Source organism: Palaemon carinicauda, chromosome 8 (genome assembly GCF_036898095.1).
Source record: "Palaemon carinicauda isolate YSFRI2023 chromosome 8, ASM3689809v2, whole genome shotgun sequence".
In the NCBI taxonomy this organism is placed as follows: Eukaryota; Metazoa; Arthropoda; class Malacostraca; order Decapoda; family Palaemonidae; genus Palaemon; species Palaemon carinicauda.
The window spans coordinates 110782601-110799865 of NC_090732.1; the positions used below are offsets into that span (position 1 = coordinate 110782601).

General features: G+C 40.1%; 1 protein-coding gene across 1 annotated transcript in view; it reads left to right on the forward strand.

Annotated features, from left to right (window-relative positions):
- Positions 1-4716: 4716 nt before the first annotated feature.
- LOC137645830 (dehydrogenase/reductase SDR family member 12-like) overlaps positions 4717-17265 on the forward strand; it is a 73012-nt gene continuing 60463 nt past the window's right edge. Inside the window, exon 1 of the mRNA XM_068378807.1 lies at positions 4717-5168. Coding sequence (XP_068234908.1) covers positions 5113-5168 — 56 coding nt within the window. The 5' untranslated portion in view covers positions 4717-5112. The remainder of the gene's footprint in view (positions 5169-17265) is intronic.

The window sequence follows — 17265 nt, forward strand, 5'->3', positions numbered from 1 at the left end:
AGCTTGATACTGAAAAATGACAATTAGTACCAATTAAAAAAAAATACAACGTTTAAAGCAAAAACAATGAATGAGCCATGATTAGGAGTATAAGCATCTCGGAGAATTGTTTACAGAGAAATGAAACAAGTGTGTGTAAATAAAAAAAAAAAACTAAAGGGTTGTGTACATGGTCCAAGAAACAGATAATTATGAAAACAAAGTGGGTGGGATAATTAGTAGCCTATTGGAAATCAGGATATATATATATATATATATATATATATATATATATATGAAATGTTGGTTGTACCAATGATATTTACTAATTCGGAGATTTGGAGCAAACTAAGAAATGAAGAAATGAATGATCTGGAAAATATACTATACAGAATTATAACAACCATAAAATATTCCATACTGAGGCATCATAGTAGAAACAGGAATATGGTCAGTGTCCTATAGAATAGATTAAAAGAAGATATTTCTGTTCCATGACATCATAAACTCTGACAAAAAGAGATTAATCAGGGAGATAATGGAAGATCAAATGCAGAACCCTTGTGGAAAGGGCTGGAATAGCATTATATAAAATTTAAAAGGAAGAATTAAAACGCTGAAAAAAAACAATTAAAAAAGAACTATGGAACAAATAAAACAATTAATGAAAAGAAGAGTGATGAAAAATTGAGTTAGGGAAAAGATGGGACACAGCCTTATAATAAATAGAAATGATTAAAGCTATGGAAAGGCCATATATATATATATATATATATATGTATATATATATATATATATATATGTGCGTGTGTGTGTTTGTGTGTATGTGTGTATCGTAGGCCCGCCACAAACAGGGGAAAATTAAGAACTAGGTACAGAGCTATAGTGAACCAAATAAGAGAAAGATTTTACGCAAGATAACTTTACATAAAAGAAAAAAATACATAAAATTCTCGTAAACATAGAACAGCTGTTGGGATAAACGATAAAACCTTTAATTACAGACCAATTTTAACGATAAACAATCGAAACAATATAAGAAGAAAGGAATCAGTTGTCACTAAAGCAAATTAAACCCACTGTATTGCAGGGTCGACGCTTGAGTCAACTTTTTCTTTCTATGTCTATTCCTTGCATTTTCCTCCCCAAGGTCATCAGAAAATACATTAAGAATGGAAACTAAGGAGGATGAAATCATGGAATCATACTATATATACCTACATAGACCCATATATATATATATATATATATATATATATATATATATATATATATATATATATATATATATATATATATATATATATATATATGTTATATCAATACAGGTGCATAAAATGAGAAAGTAAACATATGTTATGCGTATATCAGAAGTCAGAGTGGAAAAATGCAATATAATAATAAAAAAAAGGACTCGTGCATATTCATAAGCCCACATGTACACATTCATTGACATACATCCAAAGCAAAGTAATATTGATGATCATACATAAAGCATGGAAAGGTAAACTCTATAGCTTACAATTTCTCTTATACACTCATGAACAAACGACGTTAATTCGATTGATAATTTCATCACTGAAAAAAAAAAACTCCAATTTAAAGAAACCGAAGCTAATACTCCTACCTAGTGTACGCAACCCATCAAAAATGATGGCTAAATATATTGATAGATATACACACACGCACACACACACATTCAACCCTTCCACCCCGCCCCGTTTCCTCTCAGGGTAATCTTATCCCCTGGGTATAACTGCTCCTCTCCCACTACTACCTAAGAGAGAGAGACCCAGTAGTTATACGCCTAGCAATGCCGCTATATGTATATATATATATATATATATATATATATATATATATATATATATATGTATATATATATATATATATATATATATATATATATATATATATATATATATATATATATATATATGTATATATATACAGAGAGAGAGAGAGAGAGAGAGAGAGAGAGAGAGAGAGAGAGAGAGAGAGAGAGAGAGAGAGAGAGAGAGAGAGAGTTTATTATTATTATTATTATTATTATTATTATTATTATTATTACTTGTTAAGCTACAATCTAGCTGGAAAAGGAAAATGATGGGCACCATAGTGATTATAGGAATGTGATATCCGGTGTTCCACAGGGTAGTGTTCTTGGCCCATTACTTTTCATACTATATACACATGACATGTGGTTTGGCCTAGAAAACAAGCTTGTTGCATATGCAGATGATGCTACTCTCTTTGCATCAATTCCATCCCCTGAATGTAGATCTAGGGTTGGTGAATCCCTTAATATAGATTTAGCTAGAATTAGTGCATGGTGCAAATTATGGGGTATGAAGTTGAATCCTAACAAAACTCAAAGTATGATTGTAAGTAGGTCAAGGACGGTGGCTCCTCAACATCCGGATCTCAGTATTGATAATGTTTCTTTAAATATGTATGACTTTCAAAATTTTAGGTGTGATTCTCGACAGTAAATTTACTTTTGAGAAACATATAAGGTCTGTGTCTTCTTCAATTGCACAAAAAATGGGCTTATTGAGAAAGTCTTTCAAGATTTTCGGTGATCAATCTATTCTGAAGAAGTGTTTTAATTCTTTCATTCTATCTTGTTTTGAGTATTGTTCTCCTGTCTGGTCTTCAGCTGCTGATTCTCATCTTAATTTGTTGGACAGAAACTTACGGTCTATTAAATTTCTTATTCCTGATCTAGATATTAATCTCTGGCACCGTCGTTCAATTAGTTCATTATGCATATTGCATAAGATTTTTCATAACTCTGACCATCCTTTACATTCAGATCTCCCTGGACAATTCTATCCTGTTCGTAATACTAGGCAGGCAGTTAATTCTAATAGCCAGGCCTTCTCCATCACGAGGCTCAATACTACGCAGTACTCTAGAAGTTTTATTCCAGCTGTTACCAAGTTGTGGAATGATCTTCCTAATCGGGTGGCTGAATCAGTAGAATTTCAAAAGTTCAAAGTTGGAACAAATGCTTTTTTGTTGACCAGGCGGACATGAGTCTTTTTATAGTTTATTTATGACATATTTGTTTTTGATGTTGTTAATAGTTTATATATGACATGTCTGTTTTGACGTTGTTACTTATTTTAGAATGATTTATTGTTAATTTGTTCTCTTCATTTATTTATTTCCTTATTTCCTTTCCTCACTGGGCTATTTTTCCCTGTTGGAGCCCCTGGGCTTATAGCATCTTGCTTTTCCAACTAGGGTTGTAGCTTGGATAATAATAATAATAATAATAATAATAATAATAATAATAATAATAATATAAGCCCAAAGGCTCCAACAGGGAAAATAGCCCAATGAGGAAATGAAATAAGGAAACTACAAGAGAAGTAAGTAATTAACTACTGAAATAAAAATATTTTAAGAACAGCAACATTAAAATAAAGCTTTCATATATAAATTATAAAAACTTAAAAAAACAAGATGAAGAGAAATAAGATAGAATAGTGTGCCCAAGTGTACCTTCAACAAGAGAACTTTACCCCAAGACAGTGAAAGACCATGGTACAGAGGCTATGGCCCTATCCAAGACTAGAGAACAATGGTTTGATTTTGGAGAGTCCTTCTCCTAGAAGAGCTTCATACCATCACTGAAAAGTCTCTTCTACCCTTATAGGGATGTCACTATGATAAAACTTTAAAGCAGCTGATTTGATATTATTGTAAGATATTATGAATGTGTTTTTCTTGTCAATCAGTATTACTTTCAAAATCGACTCTATGAAGATATTCAGCATCTGTGGACTAAAAAGTTATTACACTGGTGTTGTTTATCTTACATGTAGGTTTTTACCTTTTTGGCCAACATCTCATCAAACAATCCTTGGATGGAATCTATTGTATACAACCATCTGCCTTTTGTGTGAGTTTCAAATCAATACACATCTAACGGTGCTATTGCTAAACAACTTGGGTAGTCGGCTACTTTAAATTGCTCACTAAATTATGAAACTACTAAATTTCCTGTCTAAAAGGCAATTCTCCCATAAGAGAGAAAACGATTTGTCAATAAAACAATTATGATATTTTAGATCAAAGGCATTGAAGTAGGCTATAACTTGTCAGTTTCGGGGAAAAAAATCAAGTCTAGACTATGTATCCCAAGAGCTCAAAGAAACATTGATGAAAAGTCGTAGATGCTTTTACTTGATCACCATGGCTAGAGTAAAAATGACTATGTGAGCAAACAGTTGTCGGTTTTCTGAAAATGGAGAATCTAAATTTTCTAATAATTCTATGAACATTATAATCCAAAATTGGAAAAAATAATCCATCCCTCTCTTACTCAAAGGTAAATCTTACACACACACACACACACACACACACACACACACACACACACACACACACACACATATGATTATTATGGAGTAGTGTGGTTGTCATTGCACCCGACTGTCGTTAAAGTTTTAGTTATCACAGATATCGTAACCTTCCAAATGATAAGATAGGTTTATGGCCTGATAACATTTCAATTCCTTATCAGAAAAAAAGTATATATATACATTATTCCCGCAGAGTATTCATTTATAGCATTTAATTCGTAAAATAAAGAGACACTATTTTTAACTAAAGATTTGTTCATATGTTTTTACTCTGAAGCTTCGTCTGCCGTAAAATATTAAACGATTCATGATAAAAGAAGAAATGTTTGTAAACATTAAGGATCTGAAACATAGAGACATAGAAATTAGAAATCCACCAGTCATGGCCAAATAGTAAAATTTAATTTTTAATATCGTTGTTAGAAGATAATACACTAATCGTTCTAATAATGTCATGTTACTGTTGATGTAATTCATTGTTATATTATGGAATGTTATGAAATTTGTTTCAATAAGTCCAAAGTCCATCAATGATGAAATCTAATTTTGATTATGGTGTAGAGTAGACTAACTAGAGTGCAGAGAAGTCACAAAGCTTTAATAATTTATTACCCCAGTCAATGATTACGTATCCTCCAACAAAAGGCGTGACTCTTCATTCCGATCCATCGCCAGACTCGCCGCTGAACTTACGAAAGTTACGAAACACTTGTAGCGTTCTGTTCCTTGACGTTGTAACTTGCCTGAAATTATATTAGATATGTCACTCTTCCGCAATACTGTTTGGTTCCTGAAGGGACTCAAAGAATACACAAGGTGAGTAAACATTGGCAGAATGTGTTATACATATGACAGATACGGTTGAAAACATTTATAGAACAACATTGTTGTAGCCCAGCAGCGTAATTGGTCTGTGCCCGTATATATTTGATGTATCAAAGATTTCTAATAAAATCCTTTTTTGTGTGTGTTGATGAATGAGTGGTTTGTTGTGATGATTGATTAATAGCTTTATATATCTTTATGGAAGAAAATATTCTATTTTTTTGGACAAAATATTTTATTATGTAATGGGGAAGATGTGTTATTGTTACAGAATAAAACCCAATGTTTTGTGTAAACCAAATATAAATATTGGGTATTATTGTACTACAAATTCTACAATGTATATTAAGTTTTGTCAATAAAGAATGAATAAATAAATAGGCCAGGCATTTGAAATGGAATGTCATGACCTACTGGTGGACTAGATGTTGGTCAGAGTACTATGGCTTATTGATATATATGTTTTGTTTTAGTTAAACTCTGATTAGAGGTATTTGTTTAAACGGGCATGGCTCATAATTGTGGTTTCGAGGGTAAAGCTCAATACTAAGCAATGTTGCATTCAAAACATTCGGTTGTATGATAATGTTGTAAATGTTTTTTTTTTTTTTTTTTTGAGCCTTTATAGTTTGTTGGGACAAACCAGATGTAAAATTTCAAAAGTTACAACTGAAAAACCACACTTTAAAATGGAAACAAACACAAGAACGTCACCTAACCTAAGGTTCCCTACCTAACTTAACCTAGGAGCTGTATCCTTGCCTGCTTACCTACTGACGGATACACTGCCCTGCAACTGCCCTTAGACTGCCATAATCTTAGCTTACCCCAATTGGCTTCACTCCTGACAAGATTCACAATCATATTTCTTAAAATGTATTATCCTAATCAAGACAGATAGAAAGTTACGTCCCAAAAATAAAATCGATGTGACAAAGAATAAGAAAGTTTATGCCTGTCCCAACAAACTACTTTCACCCAATTTCTTTGTGTATGGGAATTAAAGTTCAGTATTTGTTGAGAGACTGGAACCTATACTCAGAAACTAATAACGTAGGAAATTTGATAAAAATAATTCCCAATTCCAGTATATTTGGACATTAAATCTCTATTTTTGCCATATGCCATCACCTTCCAGTAATGATTTTGATGTCAGTAACTGTTGGAAACCCTTATATTTGAAATTATAAGGATGACTGAAACTACAAGATAAATTTGGAAAACAATTTGTTCCCACATGACTTACAAACCATCGACCTATAAATAGGAGTATGACTTCAGCAAAGCTGTTAAACATTTATATGATTTATATACCACATATATTATTCATAAATGACAATATGGTAGATCAGATTTAGGCTATGTAACCTGGGACACTAATGTTGTTATGGAAATATATCTACCTGAAGTACAGTATCCTCAGTGACATTTTTCTGTTGTTCATCCAGCAGTGAAACCGTTAATACGCTCCTCTTGTTTACCATTTTGTTAGATTTGTTGTGCTATCCCTTTACATTAGATCCCTTTCTCTGGGTAAGGCTCATTTTTCCTTTGCCTACTCATACACCAAATAGTATGGCCTATTCTTTCCACATTCTCCTCTGTCTGCATACTCCTGACAAGGAGATTACCAATCAATTCTTCTTCACCACAAGTGTTAACTACTGCACTGTAATTGTTTAGTGGCTACTTTCCACTTGGTAAGGGTAGAAAAGACTCTAGCTATGGTAAGCAGCTCTTCTAGGAGGACACTCCAAAATCAAACCATTGTTCTCTAGTCGAAGGTAGTGCCATAGCCTCTGTACCATGGTCTTCCACTGGGTTGGGTTAGAGTTCTCTTGTTTGAGGGTACACTCATGCTCACTATTCTATCTTATTTCCCTTTTTTTATGGTTTGTATATGAAAGATTTATATTAATATTGTTACTCTTTTATTTCATTTGTTCATTGTTTATAATTTATCTATTTTCTTATTTCCTTTCCTCACTGGGCTATTTTCCGTGTTGGAGCCCTTGGGCTTATAGCATCCTGCTTATCCAAATAGAGTTGTAGCTTGACAATTAATAATAATAATAATAATAATAATAATAATAATGATAACAAGGTTAAAAATAGTTGACTGTTGGATGGGAGGTAGGGTGCCGCCCACCCATCAGGTAGAGCAAACCTCTCTTTAACTTCGAATGCAATTCTATGCACATGTACTTACGCTGCATCCTTAATCTGGCTAATCAATCTTTTTTCCTGTGCCAGAGTGTTTGTAATCTTAATTTTTGGATGCCTACCCCAATGGCACTGCACATGTGGTTTTGACTTGGTAAAGCTGGCAATTGCTGTAGCTGGTATATGAAAAAGCCGAAGTAGATCCCCATCAACTCTGTTCTTTCTGCTTGGGGCAGGTCTGTTCATATGTATCTCCTTATGAGAAGTGTAGGTGGAGTTTACAAAGGAGTCTAACATAGGCATCTGACTTGGCGATGCCCAAGCAGATGCCGAAGATACTGTGTAGCTCCCTCTCTTCTTCAGGAACTAAGTCTACTATGTCTCCTTGAGGGGGGTGGGTCCATTGTAGGAATTTGTAAGGAGAAGGTCAAAATCCTTGCGAGGGTGATCAACAAGTCCTGTTGTACCGCTAAAGCAGTGCATTGAAGGAGTTAGGAGTATTGTCTTGCCCCAGTGAAGGCAATACTCCCTTACCTCCCTTTCAAATTATGCTTTTTGCTGTGCTACTTGTTGATGACCCTCGTAAGGGTTTTGACCTAGAGGAGTTTCGGCCTTCCATAGGTATTGATAGTGCCTCATCTGCATAGAGGCTTCTTGAAGTGCCAGCTGCAGCTAGGACTAAGAAGTCTCTTGTTGCTGCACCCTCCATTTTTGCTGCCCCTTCAGCAAAGAAGTGATGGAATGTGGAGCCTTTTGACAAGTCCTAGTTTGCTGCAGTGGGGTCTCTTTGTTTCTTTGCCTGCTGCAGAGAGGTCATAAACAGCTTGGAAATTCTGGACATTGGTGAAGAGTGATAAGTGGGAAACAGAGTGCACACACTCACTTTCCCCTGTCATTTCTCCTGTTTATGTGTCTTCTTCACCTTCCGACACTGCGGATGCGACATCTACAATCCTGAAGAAGAAGAGTTCACAAAAGCACAGGATGACCGATCTGACAGTCTTGAGAAGTAGCGCGATTCCTCTAAATGGTTTTGTGGAAGGAGTAGTGCTGTACCTAACCCTGACATGCCTGGAGGAAGGCTTTCAGTAAGAGGTACAGGAACTCGCGCTTCTGCTATTGGTGCTCAGGCTCGTACTAGACAAAGTAATAGCACTATTGGTCAAGACTTGGGTGCTTGCCCTAGGAATAAATCCCAAAGTTTTAAAGTAATTTAAATTACACTTCAGTCCTTGAGCCAAAGGTCATAAGCGACATGATGGAGTCAGGCAGGCCAGTATGTCTCATCTACTACCTTCCAGTAACTATCGCACCTACCTTCTTAAAGATTCAGTGGCCATTCCAGTTTGCGTTGAAGACATACTCCTATTTAAAGGAGTCTGGTTTGAATAGTTAAGAAACATACAAATTACTTACAAAATTTTTGATCTTCAAATTATTCTCATAGTTTATTTACTTAGTCTAGTGAGGATAGCCTAGGGTATGAAAGTTTGTTAACTATGGCATTAAATTGTATATATTTTTATTATTGCTTTATGATTGTATATTTGTTCCGTAACCGAAATACAAACCACGCTATTTACAAAGGGTTTACTTTTAGCGCAGCTGAAATGACGAGCCAATAGTTTTTAACGAGGGTTAATTACCCCCGCGCTAGTTAGCGGGGGGTGGGGAAGGGTAGCTTGCTACCCCTCCCCCCTCCACACACCGGTGACTTGCTTCACTTCACTTTTGGCACGGCGGTGATCAGACGTGTCTGCTCATCGCCTTCGTGACAGCCTTTAATTTTCTGCTTTTTCTTTTCAGCGTGTGTGTTGGTTGGAAGTTGACCTTCAGTTATTTTCTTTACTATGCGTATATGCCCTGGAGTTGCCGGCCGTCCTTGTGGGACTTTCATGTCGGACGTTAATACGGACCCACACACCCTCTGCCCTCAATGTTGGGGCCGACGGTGTGACCAGGATAACATGTGCCGTGAGTGCAGGGAGTGGTCTGCCTCCCAGTGGGAGAGGTTTGGCCGTCGGCGTAAGAAGAAGTCCAAGAGAGACCGTTCTCCTCCGGGGTTAGCCTTGAAGGAGGAAGGTTCTCGGGACTCTTCTTCCGCCGCCCAAACCTCCTCCGAAGCTCCCCTTCGTCCGCCTCCTATGGAGAGTCGTCCGAGTGGGAGCGCAGGCCCTTGTTCTGTTTCCCTACCTTCGGTGGGGGGAGAGGGCGTCGCCTCCCATAGCGAGGCGGTTCCCCCTCCTCCTCCGGGGGAGGTTATTGATAACGCCTTATCCAGTGATGATCTTTTACAGATTTGGTCGTCCCTGGGGCTTAAGGGCTTGCCCTCCAGGGTCGCTCTTATTGACCTTGTCTCGTTGGGGGCCGCTGTTAAGCAGTCACCGGTGGTAGCAGAGGTAGACCCTCTGTCTATTGTCGACGTCGTGGTGACAGAGGCCTCCGACGTGGCTGGACCTTCCGCCGCAGGTGCTGTTGCTGGTGATGGTGCCCAAGGCTCTCCTCCTCCTTCCGTACATCCTTCGAAGGGGGAAGTGAGTCCTTCGGTCTCTACTGCTGCTCAGCTTCCTTCTGAGGGAAGTATTTTGACGGAGACTCCACTTCGGAGGACCGATGGTCCCGACGATCTCACCCGAGGCCGCCTCTGCCGTAAGGCTCACCGCCCTTTACGCCACAAGGGCCCCCCTTCCCCTTACAGGGGACTAAGAGGCGCCTTTTTGGGTCTTCGTCCTCCGGGGGGGGGGACTCTCCTCGCCAGCTTCAACCTACTGCTCCGCCCTCCTTGAACCTCTCTGCAGACCGCTCACCATCTCCTGCCGGATCTTCGCCTTCTGGAGAACTCGTCACCCGACGGGCAACGGTCCCTTCGGGGCTAAGGGATTCTTCCCTTACGCGAGCAGTGCTAGCGCACAAGCGCTCTCCTGCTCGCCAGCGCTCTCCTGCTCGCCAGCGCTCACCTGCTCGCCAGCGCTCACCTGCTCGCCAGCGATCTCCTGCTTGCCAGCGCTCTCCTGCTCGTCGACGATCTCCTGCTCGCCAAGACTCTCCTGCTCGCCGACGCTCACCTGCTCGTCGGCTCTCTCCTGATGTTCGCCCCCCTCGCCAGCGCTCTCCTGCTCGTCAGCTCTCTTCCGAGCGTCAGCGCTCATTTGAGGACCCTCGCCCTGCGGTCTCTGACCACCCTTTAGTTCCTGCTGAACTCCCTGCTCACCATCTGCCGGGTCCTGTGGCTACGCAACATCGTGCTGCGCGTGCGTCAGAAACACATGTTCGCCAACGCGCCAGCGATCTTCCCGTTCCTGCTCATGAACGCGCCGCGCCACCTGTCCTCTCATAGGACACACGTTGACCTTCTGCTCGCCAGCGATCACCTACGCGCCAGCGATTACCTCCTCGCCAGCGTTCACCTGCTTGCCAGCGCGCACAGGCGATCTTAGTACAGTGAACCCTCGTTTATCGCGGTAGATAGGTTCCAGATGCGGCCGCGATAGGTGAAAATCCGCGAAGTAGTGACACCATATTTACCTATTTATTCATTATGTATATTCAGACTTTTAAAACCTTCCCTTGTACGTAGTACTGTTAACAAACTACCCTTTAATGTACAGAACACTTAATGCATGTACTACAGTACCCTAAACTAAAACAGGCACAAATATTAAAGGCAATTTTATATCATGCGTTTCCTAAACATGCTAAAAAGCACGTTAAAAAATGGCAACCAATGTTTTGTTTACATTTATCTCTGATCATAATGAAGAAACAAACTGGAGGTAGAGCTTTGCTTATTACCCAGACATATTTCCCATACTATTCCCTTAGAACTACATCACATCTTCCTACTTTAGATATATATATATATATATATATATATATATATATATATATATATATATATATATATGTGTGTGTGTGTGTGTGTGTGTGTATATGTATATGTATATATATATATATATATATATATATATATATATATATATATATATATATATATATATATATATATATATATATATATATATATATATATATATACATACAGTATATATATATATATATATATATATATACAGTATATATATATATATATATATATATATATATATATATATATATATATATACAGTATATATATATATATATATATATATATATATATATATATATATATATATATATATATATATATACAGTATATATATATATATATATATATATATATATATATATATATATATATATATATATATATACAGTATATATATATATATATACAATATATATATATATATATATATGTATGTATATATATATATATATATATATATATATATATATATATATATATATATATATATATATATATATATATATATATATATATATATATATTATACAGTATATATATATATACAGTATATATATATATATATATATATATATATATATATATATATATATATATATATATATATATATATATATATATATATATATATATATATATATATATATATATATATATGTATATATATATACACATATGTATATATATATATATACACATATGTATATATATATATATATATATATATATATATATATATATATATATATACACATATGTATATATATATATACACATATGTATATATATATACACATTTTTCAATATTAATCTTACCCGATGATCATGTAGCTGTCAACTCTGTTGCCCGACAGAAATCTACAGTCGGGATACGCCAGCGATCGCTATACAGGTGGGGGTGTACACAACAGCGCCATCTGTGGTCAGGTACTCTAGTACTTCTTGTCAACACCACCTCAATTTTTCCTCTGTCGTGCCACCGGCTAGACCTACTTGGATACGCTGTTGATTCTGGAGTTATTGTTCACGATTTGGTGATGTATTTGCTCTAGAGTTTAGCCTTCGCTATTCAGGAAGCTTTATCATTAGCTTAGCAAGTTTTTGGAATTAATTTGATTTAATTTTGGTGACGAAGAGAGTATGAACTCTCTTTCACTTTTAAATGGCCGACCCTTCCCTTAGACGGAAGTGTTGGTGTCGAAGAGAGTATAGACTCTCTTTCTTTATTTTGCTTAACAAAGTTATAGATTTATTTTTTATCTCCGCCTTTTACAGGCCTCTTCGATTAACTTCCTTTTATTATAAACTTATTAAAATTAATTTTTATGTTTGTTTATATGCGACCTTTCTTAATAGTAGGCGGTCTTTTCTTGGAACCGAAGTTAATTAACATTGAGACCGTCATATCGTTTTTACCTGTTAAGATTTTATGCTATTTTATGTTTTTGAAAGAATTTCTTTGATAGTCTCGTACTGTTTTCAAAGTTGAACTAACGTTTTGTTTTGTCTCCGCAGTTGTTGACGTTCAGAACGTTCAACTTGCGCTCTATCGTTACGATAGAGAGAGAGTATTCACGGTTTCACGTTGCAGTAAGAGTAAACCGATTCTAGCGTTTTGTTCATTCTTTCTTAGCTTAAATGGTTTTAATTCTAATAAAGGAACTTTTTTGGGAAATCTTTCAGTTTTTTTCCTTTAACAATAATATGTTTTAACGATATATATAATTGGGCTCTTCTCTCAGGTTCTAAGTCAAGAGAGAGAGAGAGAGAGATAGAGACGGAGGGGGAGAGAGGAGGATAAACGTTTCGTTCAAGCGGGTAACGTTGTTATCGTTTTTGCTCTTCTCCCTAGTCTCTTTAGGGGAAGAAGGTAAACGTTTCTAGAGTTTTATTCTTGTTCCCAGGCTTTATGCGGTGACAGATTTTAAACGTAGGTTATTTGATCTAGTGTTTAGTCTCTTTTCCAGCCACTGAATTTTTTATCTTTCATTATGTTTTTCTGTTACATTGTAATACTGTTTTCGCAATTACTTACTTTTAATGAAGGATAGAATTGCGTGTTTCAGGTACAAACCACTTAAAGTTTCGAGTTCAGTGAAATAAGTGCAAACAGAAATTCAAAAGTGATAAAGTGATAAGCGCAAAGTGTTACAGTGTTGCGTTCGAGGGTTCGTCTGTTCGTGCCAGTTGTTCGCCTAGTCTGGGACCTCTTACAAGCTCCCAAGCCCAGGGGAGAAGTAACGTCGAAGGACTTATGGGTTCATCAGGCCTTGATCGACGAACAGACGTTTCCCTCCGTGGTTTCGGGTGTACCCACTCACGTAGCCGACGTGATCACCCCACCCACACAAAGACGAGAGAGCCCATTTATTCCTCGTCTGCGGAAGAGGTTTCTCGCAGAAACCATGGACCAAATCTTGCAGCTTTTAAGTGCAAGTCGGTCCCTTCCGCGCAAGTCCAACTCCTAGGTGTAGCCATTAGCACTGGGTCAGTTCGGACTTGCTGCAGTACGACAACTGCACACCTCCCAGAGAGGCAAGGTGGTACCGCAACAGGCAGTAACTCCGTCTGTTGCCGCACCAGCTGTTTTAGACCCTCAGTCTCAACGGACAGTAGCTCCGTTTGTTGTTGTCTTTCATAGACCCTAGTGGTCCATGCTGCAGACTATACAGTCTCAGCTTGCTCCTTCATACAGGAGTATCATGCTGGAAGGTTGACAATGTAGCCTGTTAACCTACAACCCGCCGAGGTTGTGCGCTCAGCAGATACTACGGCTGCCTGCTCCCACCCTCCACCTGTGAGAGCTCCACCTCCGATGCGCAGTCCACCCTGCCAGACGCATGTTCTTGCTGCGCCTCCTGCTTTCATGCGTGAGTTGCCGCATCGGGAGTTGCCGGGTTCCAGCACTATGAGGCAACCTCCTCAACCCATGAGGCAGGAGCCTCATGCTATGCGGCAACCTCCTCTATCCATGAGGCAGGAGCCTCATGCTATGCTGCATCCTCCTCAAACCATGAGGCAGGAGCCTCATGCTATGCGGCATCCTCCTCAACCCATGAGGCAGGAGCCTCATGCTATGAGGAGCCTCATGCTATGCGGCATCCTCCTCAACCCATGAGGCAGGAGCCTCATGCTATGAGGAGCCTCATGCTATGCGGCATCCTCCTCAACCCATGAGGCAGGAGCCTCATGCTATGCGGCGACCTCCTCTACCCAATAGGCAGGAGCCTCATGCTATGCGGCATCCTCCTCAACCCATGAGGCAGGAGCCTCATGCTATGCGGCATCCTCCTCAACCCATGAGGCAGGAGCCTCATGCTATGAGGAGCCTCATGCTTTGCGGCATCCTCCTCAAACCATGAGGCAGGAGCCTCAAGCTATGCGGCAACCTCCTCAACCCATGAGGCAGGAGCCTCATACTATGCGGCATCCTCCTCAACCCATGCGGCATGAGCCTCATCCCTTGCAGCATGAGCCTCATCCCATGCAGCATGAGCTTCATACCATGCAGCATGAGCCTCATCCCATGCAGCATGAGCCTCATCCCATGCAGCATAAGCCGCATGCCATGCAACATGCTCTGCATACCTTACAGCATGCTCTACATACAGCATGCTCTGCATACCTTACAGCCTGCTCTGCATACCTTACAGCATGTGCATACCTTACAGCATGTGCATACCTTACAGCATGCTCTGCATACCTTACCGCATGCTCCTCAGTCACACATCTTTGGTTGTTGCCAACTCACAAGACTGTCAAGCAGTTTCATAACGTTAACTTCTGGCCTGCTGCTTTTGCACCAGTGAAACCCTCACTGAGAGAACTTAGCTTTTCTCGGATATGGTTCCTGTAGATGAGAAAGTGCTATTCTCCCTCCTTCTGATATTCCCTTGAGGACTCTGTCATTTGGAGAGGAGCCTTAAGCTGCTTAGCCTCCTATGGACTTTTATTTAAGCATAACATGCTTCCAGGGAAGGTAATGGTTCCGCTTCAGTCGCTAACCCCGTCTGTTGCCACACCTGCTCCCATAGACCTTGAGCTTTGTTGCAAGACATGCAGTCCAAGCTTAGTCCTTGTTAGAGGATTTTTTGTTTACGGAGTCAGTGTGTCACTGGGAAGACGTTCAACAACCAGCAGAGGTGACTTGTTGTGACGCAGTGCGGCAACCTCAGCAACCCGATAAGGAGTTGTCTGTACTACCCAGACAGTCTAGACAGTTTCGGGTTGTCGCTGTACTTCCTCGCTTCCCCATGGTTGACAGTTCACAGACTGTGCAGCAGTACCATGATCTTGTGTCCGGCTCCGTCAGACGACTGGCTTTTAAGAGCTCCCACAAGTCGTCGCTGTCTGGAGAATCTCAGATGGACTATGGATCTGACCAAGGAACTGGGCCTCCTGGTCAATTTAGAGGAGTCCCAGCTCGTCCCATCCCAGACCATTGTCTACCTGGGTATGGAGCTTCAGCGTCGAGCTTTTCGGGCTTTTCCGTCGGCCCCAAGGATCTACCAAGCCCTAGAATGCATCCAGAGCATGCTGAGAAGGAACCGATGCTCAGTCAGGTAGTGGATGAGTCTAACAGGGACACTTTCATCGCTGGCCCTGTTCATCGTGTTAGGGAGACTCCACCTCCGCCCCCTTCAGTATCATCTAGCTGCTCACTGGATAAAGGACATGACGCTAGAGACGGTCTCAGTTCCTGTTTCCGAAGAGAGGAGGTCTACTCTAACGTGGTGAAAGAACAGCTTTCTTCTCAAGGAAGGTCTACCTTTGGCTGTTCAGAAACCCGACCGCCGTCTCTTCTCGGACGCATCAAACTCGGGCTGGGGTGCGACTTTGGACGGACAGGAATGCTCGGGAACATGGAATCAGGAGCAAAGGACACTTCACATCAATTGCAAGGAGCTGTTGGCGGTTCATCTGGCCTTGATATACTTCAAGTCCCTCCAGCTTAACAAGGTGGTGGAGGTGGACTCTGACAATACCACAGCCTTGGCTTACATCTCCAAGCAGGGAGGGACTCATTCGTGGAAGTTGTTCTAGATCGCAAGGGACCTCCTCATCTGGTCAAAAGATCGAAAGCTCACGCTGGTAACGAGATTCATTCAGGGCGATATGAATGTCATGGCAGATCGCCTCAGCCGGAAGGGTCAGGTCTTCCCCACAGAGTGGACCCTTCACAAGAATGTTTGCAGCAGATTTTGGGCCCTGTGGGGTCAGCCAACCATAGATCTGTTCGCTACCTCGATAACCTAGAGGCTCCCGTTGTATTGTTCTCCGATTCCAGACCCAGCAGCAGTTCACGTGGATGCTTTTCTGCTGGATTGGTCCCATCTCGACCTGTATGCATTCCCGCCGTTCAAGATTGTCAGCAGGGTACTTCAGAAGTTCACCTCTCGCAAAGGGACACGGCTGACGTTGGTTGCTCCCCTCTGGCCCGCGAGAGAATGGTTCATAGAGGTACTGCAATGGCTGGTCGACATTCCCAGGACTCTTCCTCTAGGAGTGGACCTTCTACGTCAACCTCACGTAAAGAAGGTACACCCAAACCTCCAAGCTCTTCGTCTGACTGCCTTCAGACTATCGAAAGACTCTCAAGAGCTAGGGGCTTTTCGAAGGAGGCAGCCAGAGCGATTGCCAGAGCAAGGAGGACATCCACTCTCAGAGTATATCAGTCTAAAGGGGAAGTCTTCCGAAGCTGGTACAAGGCCAATGCAGTTTCCTCAATCAGTACCACTGTAACCCAGATTGCTGACTTCCTGTTACATCTAAGGAACGTAAGATCCCTTTCAGCTCCTACGATCAAGGGTTACAGAAGTATGTTGGCAGCGGTTTTCCGCCACAGAGGCTTGGATCTTTCCACCAACAAAGATCTACAGGACCTCCTTAGGTCTTTTGAGACCTCAAAGGAACGTCGGTTGTCCACTCCAGGCTGGAATCTAGACGTGGTCCTAAGGTTCCTTATGTCATCAAGATTTGAACCTCTCCAATCAGCCTCTTTTAAGGACCTCACATTAAAAACTCTTTTCCTCGTGTGCTTGACAACAGCTAAAAGAG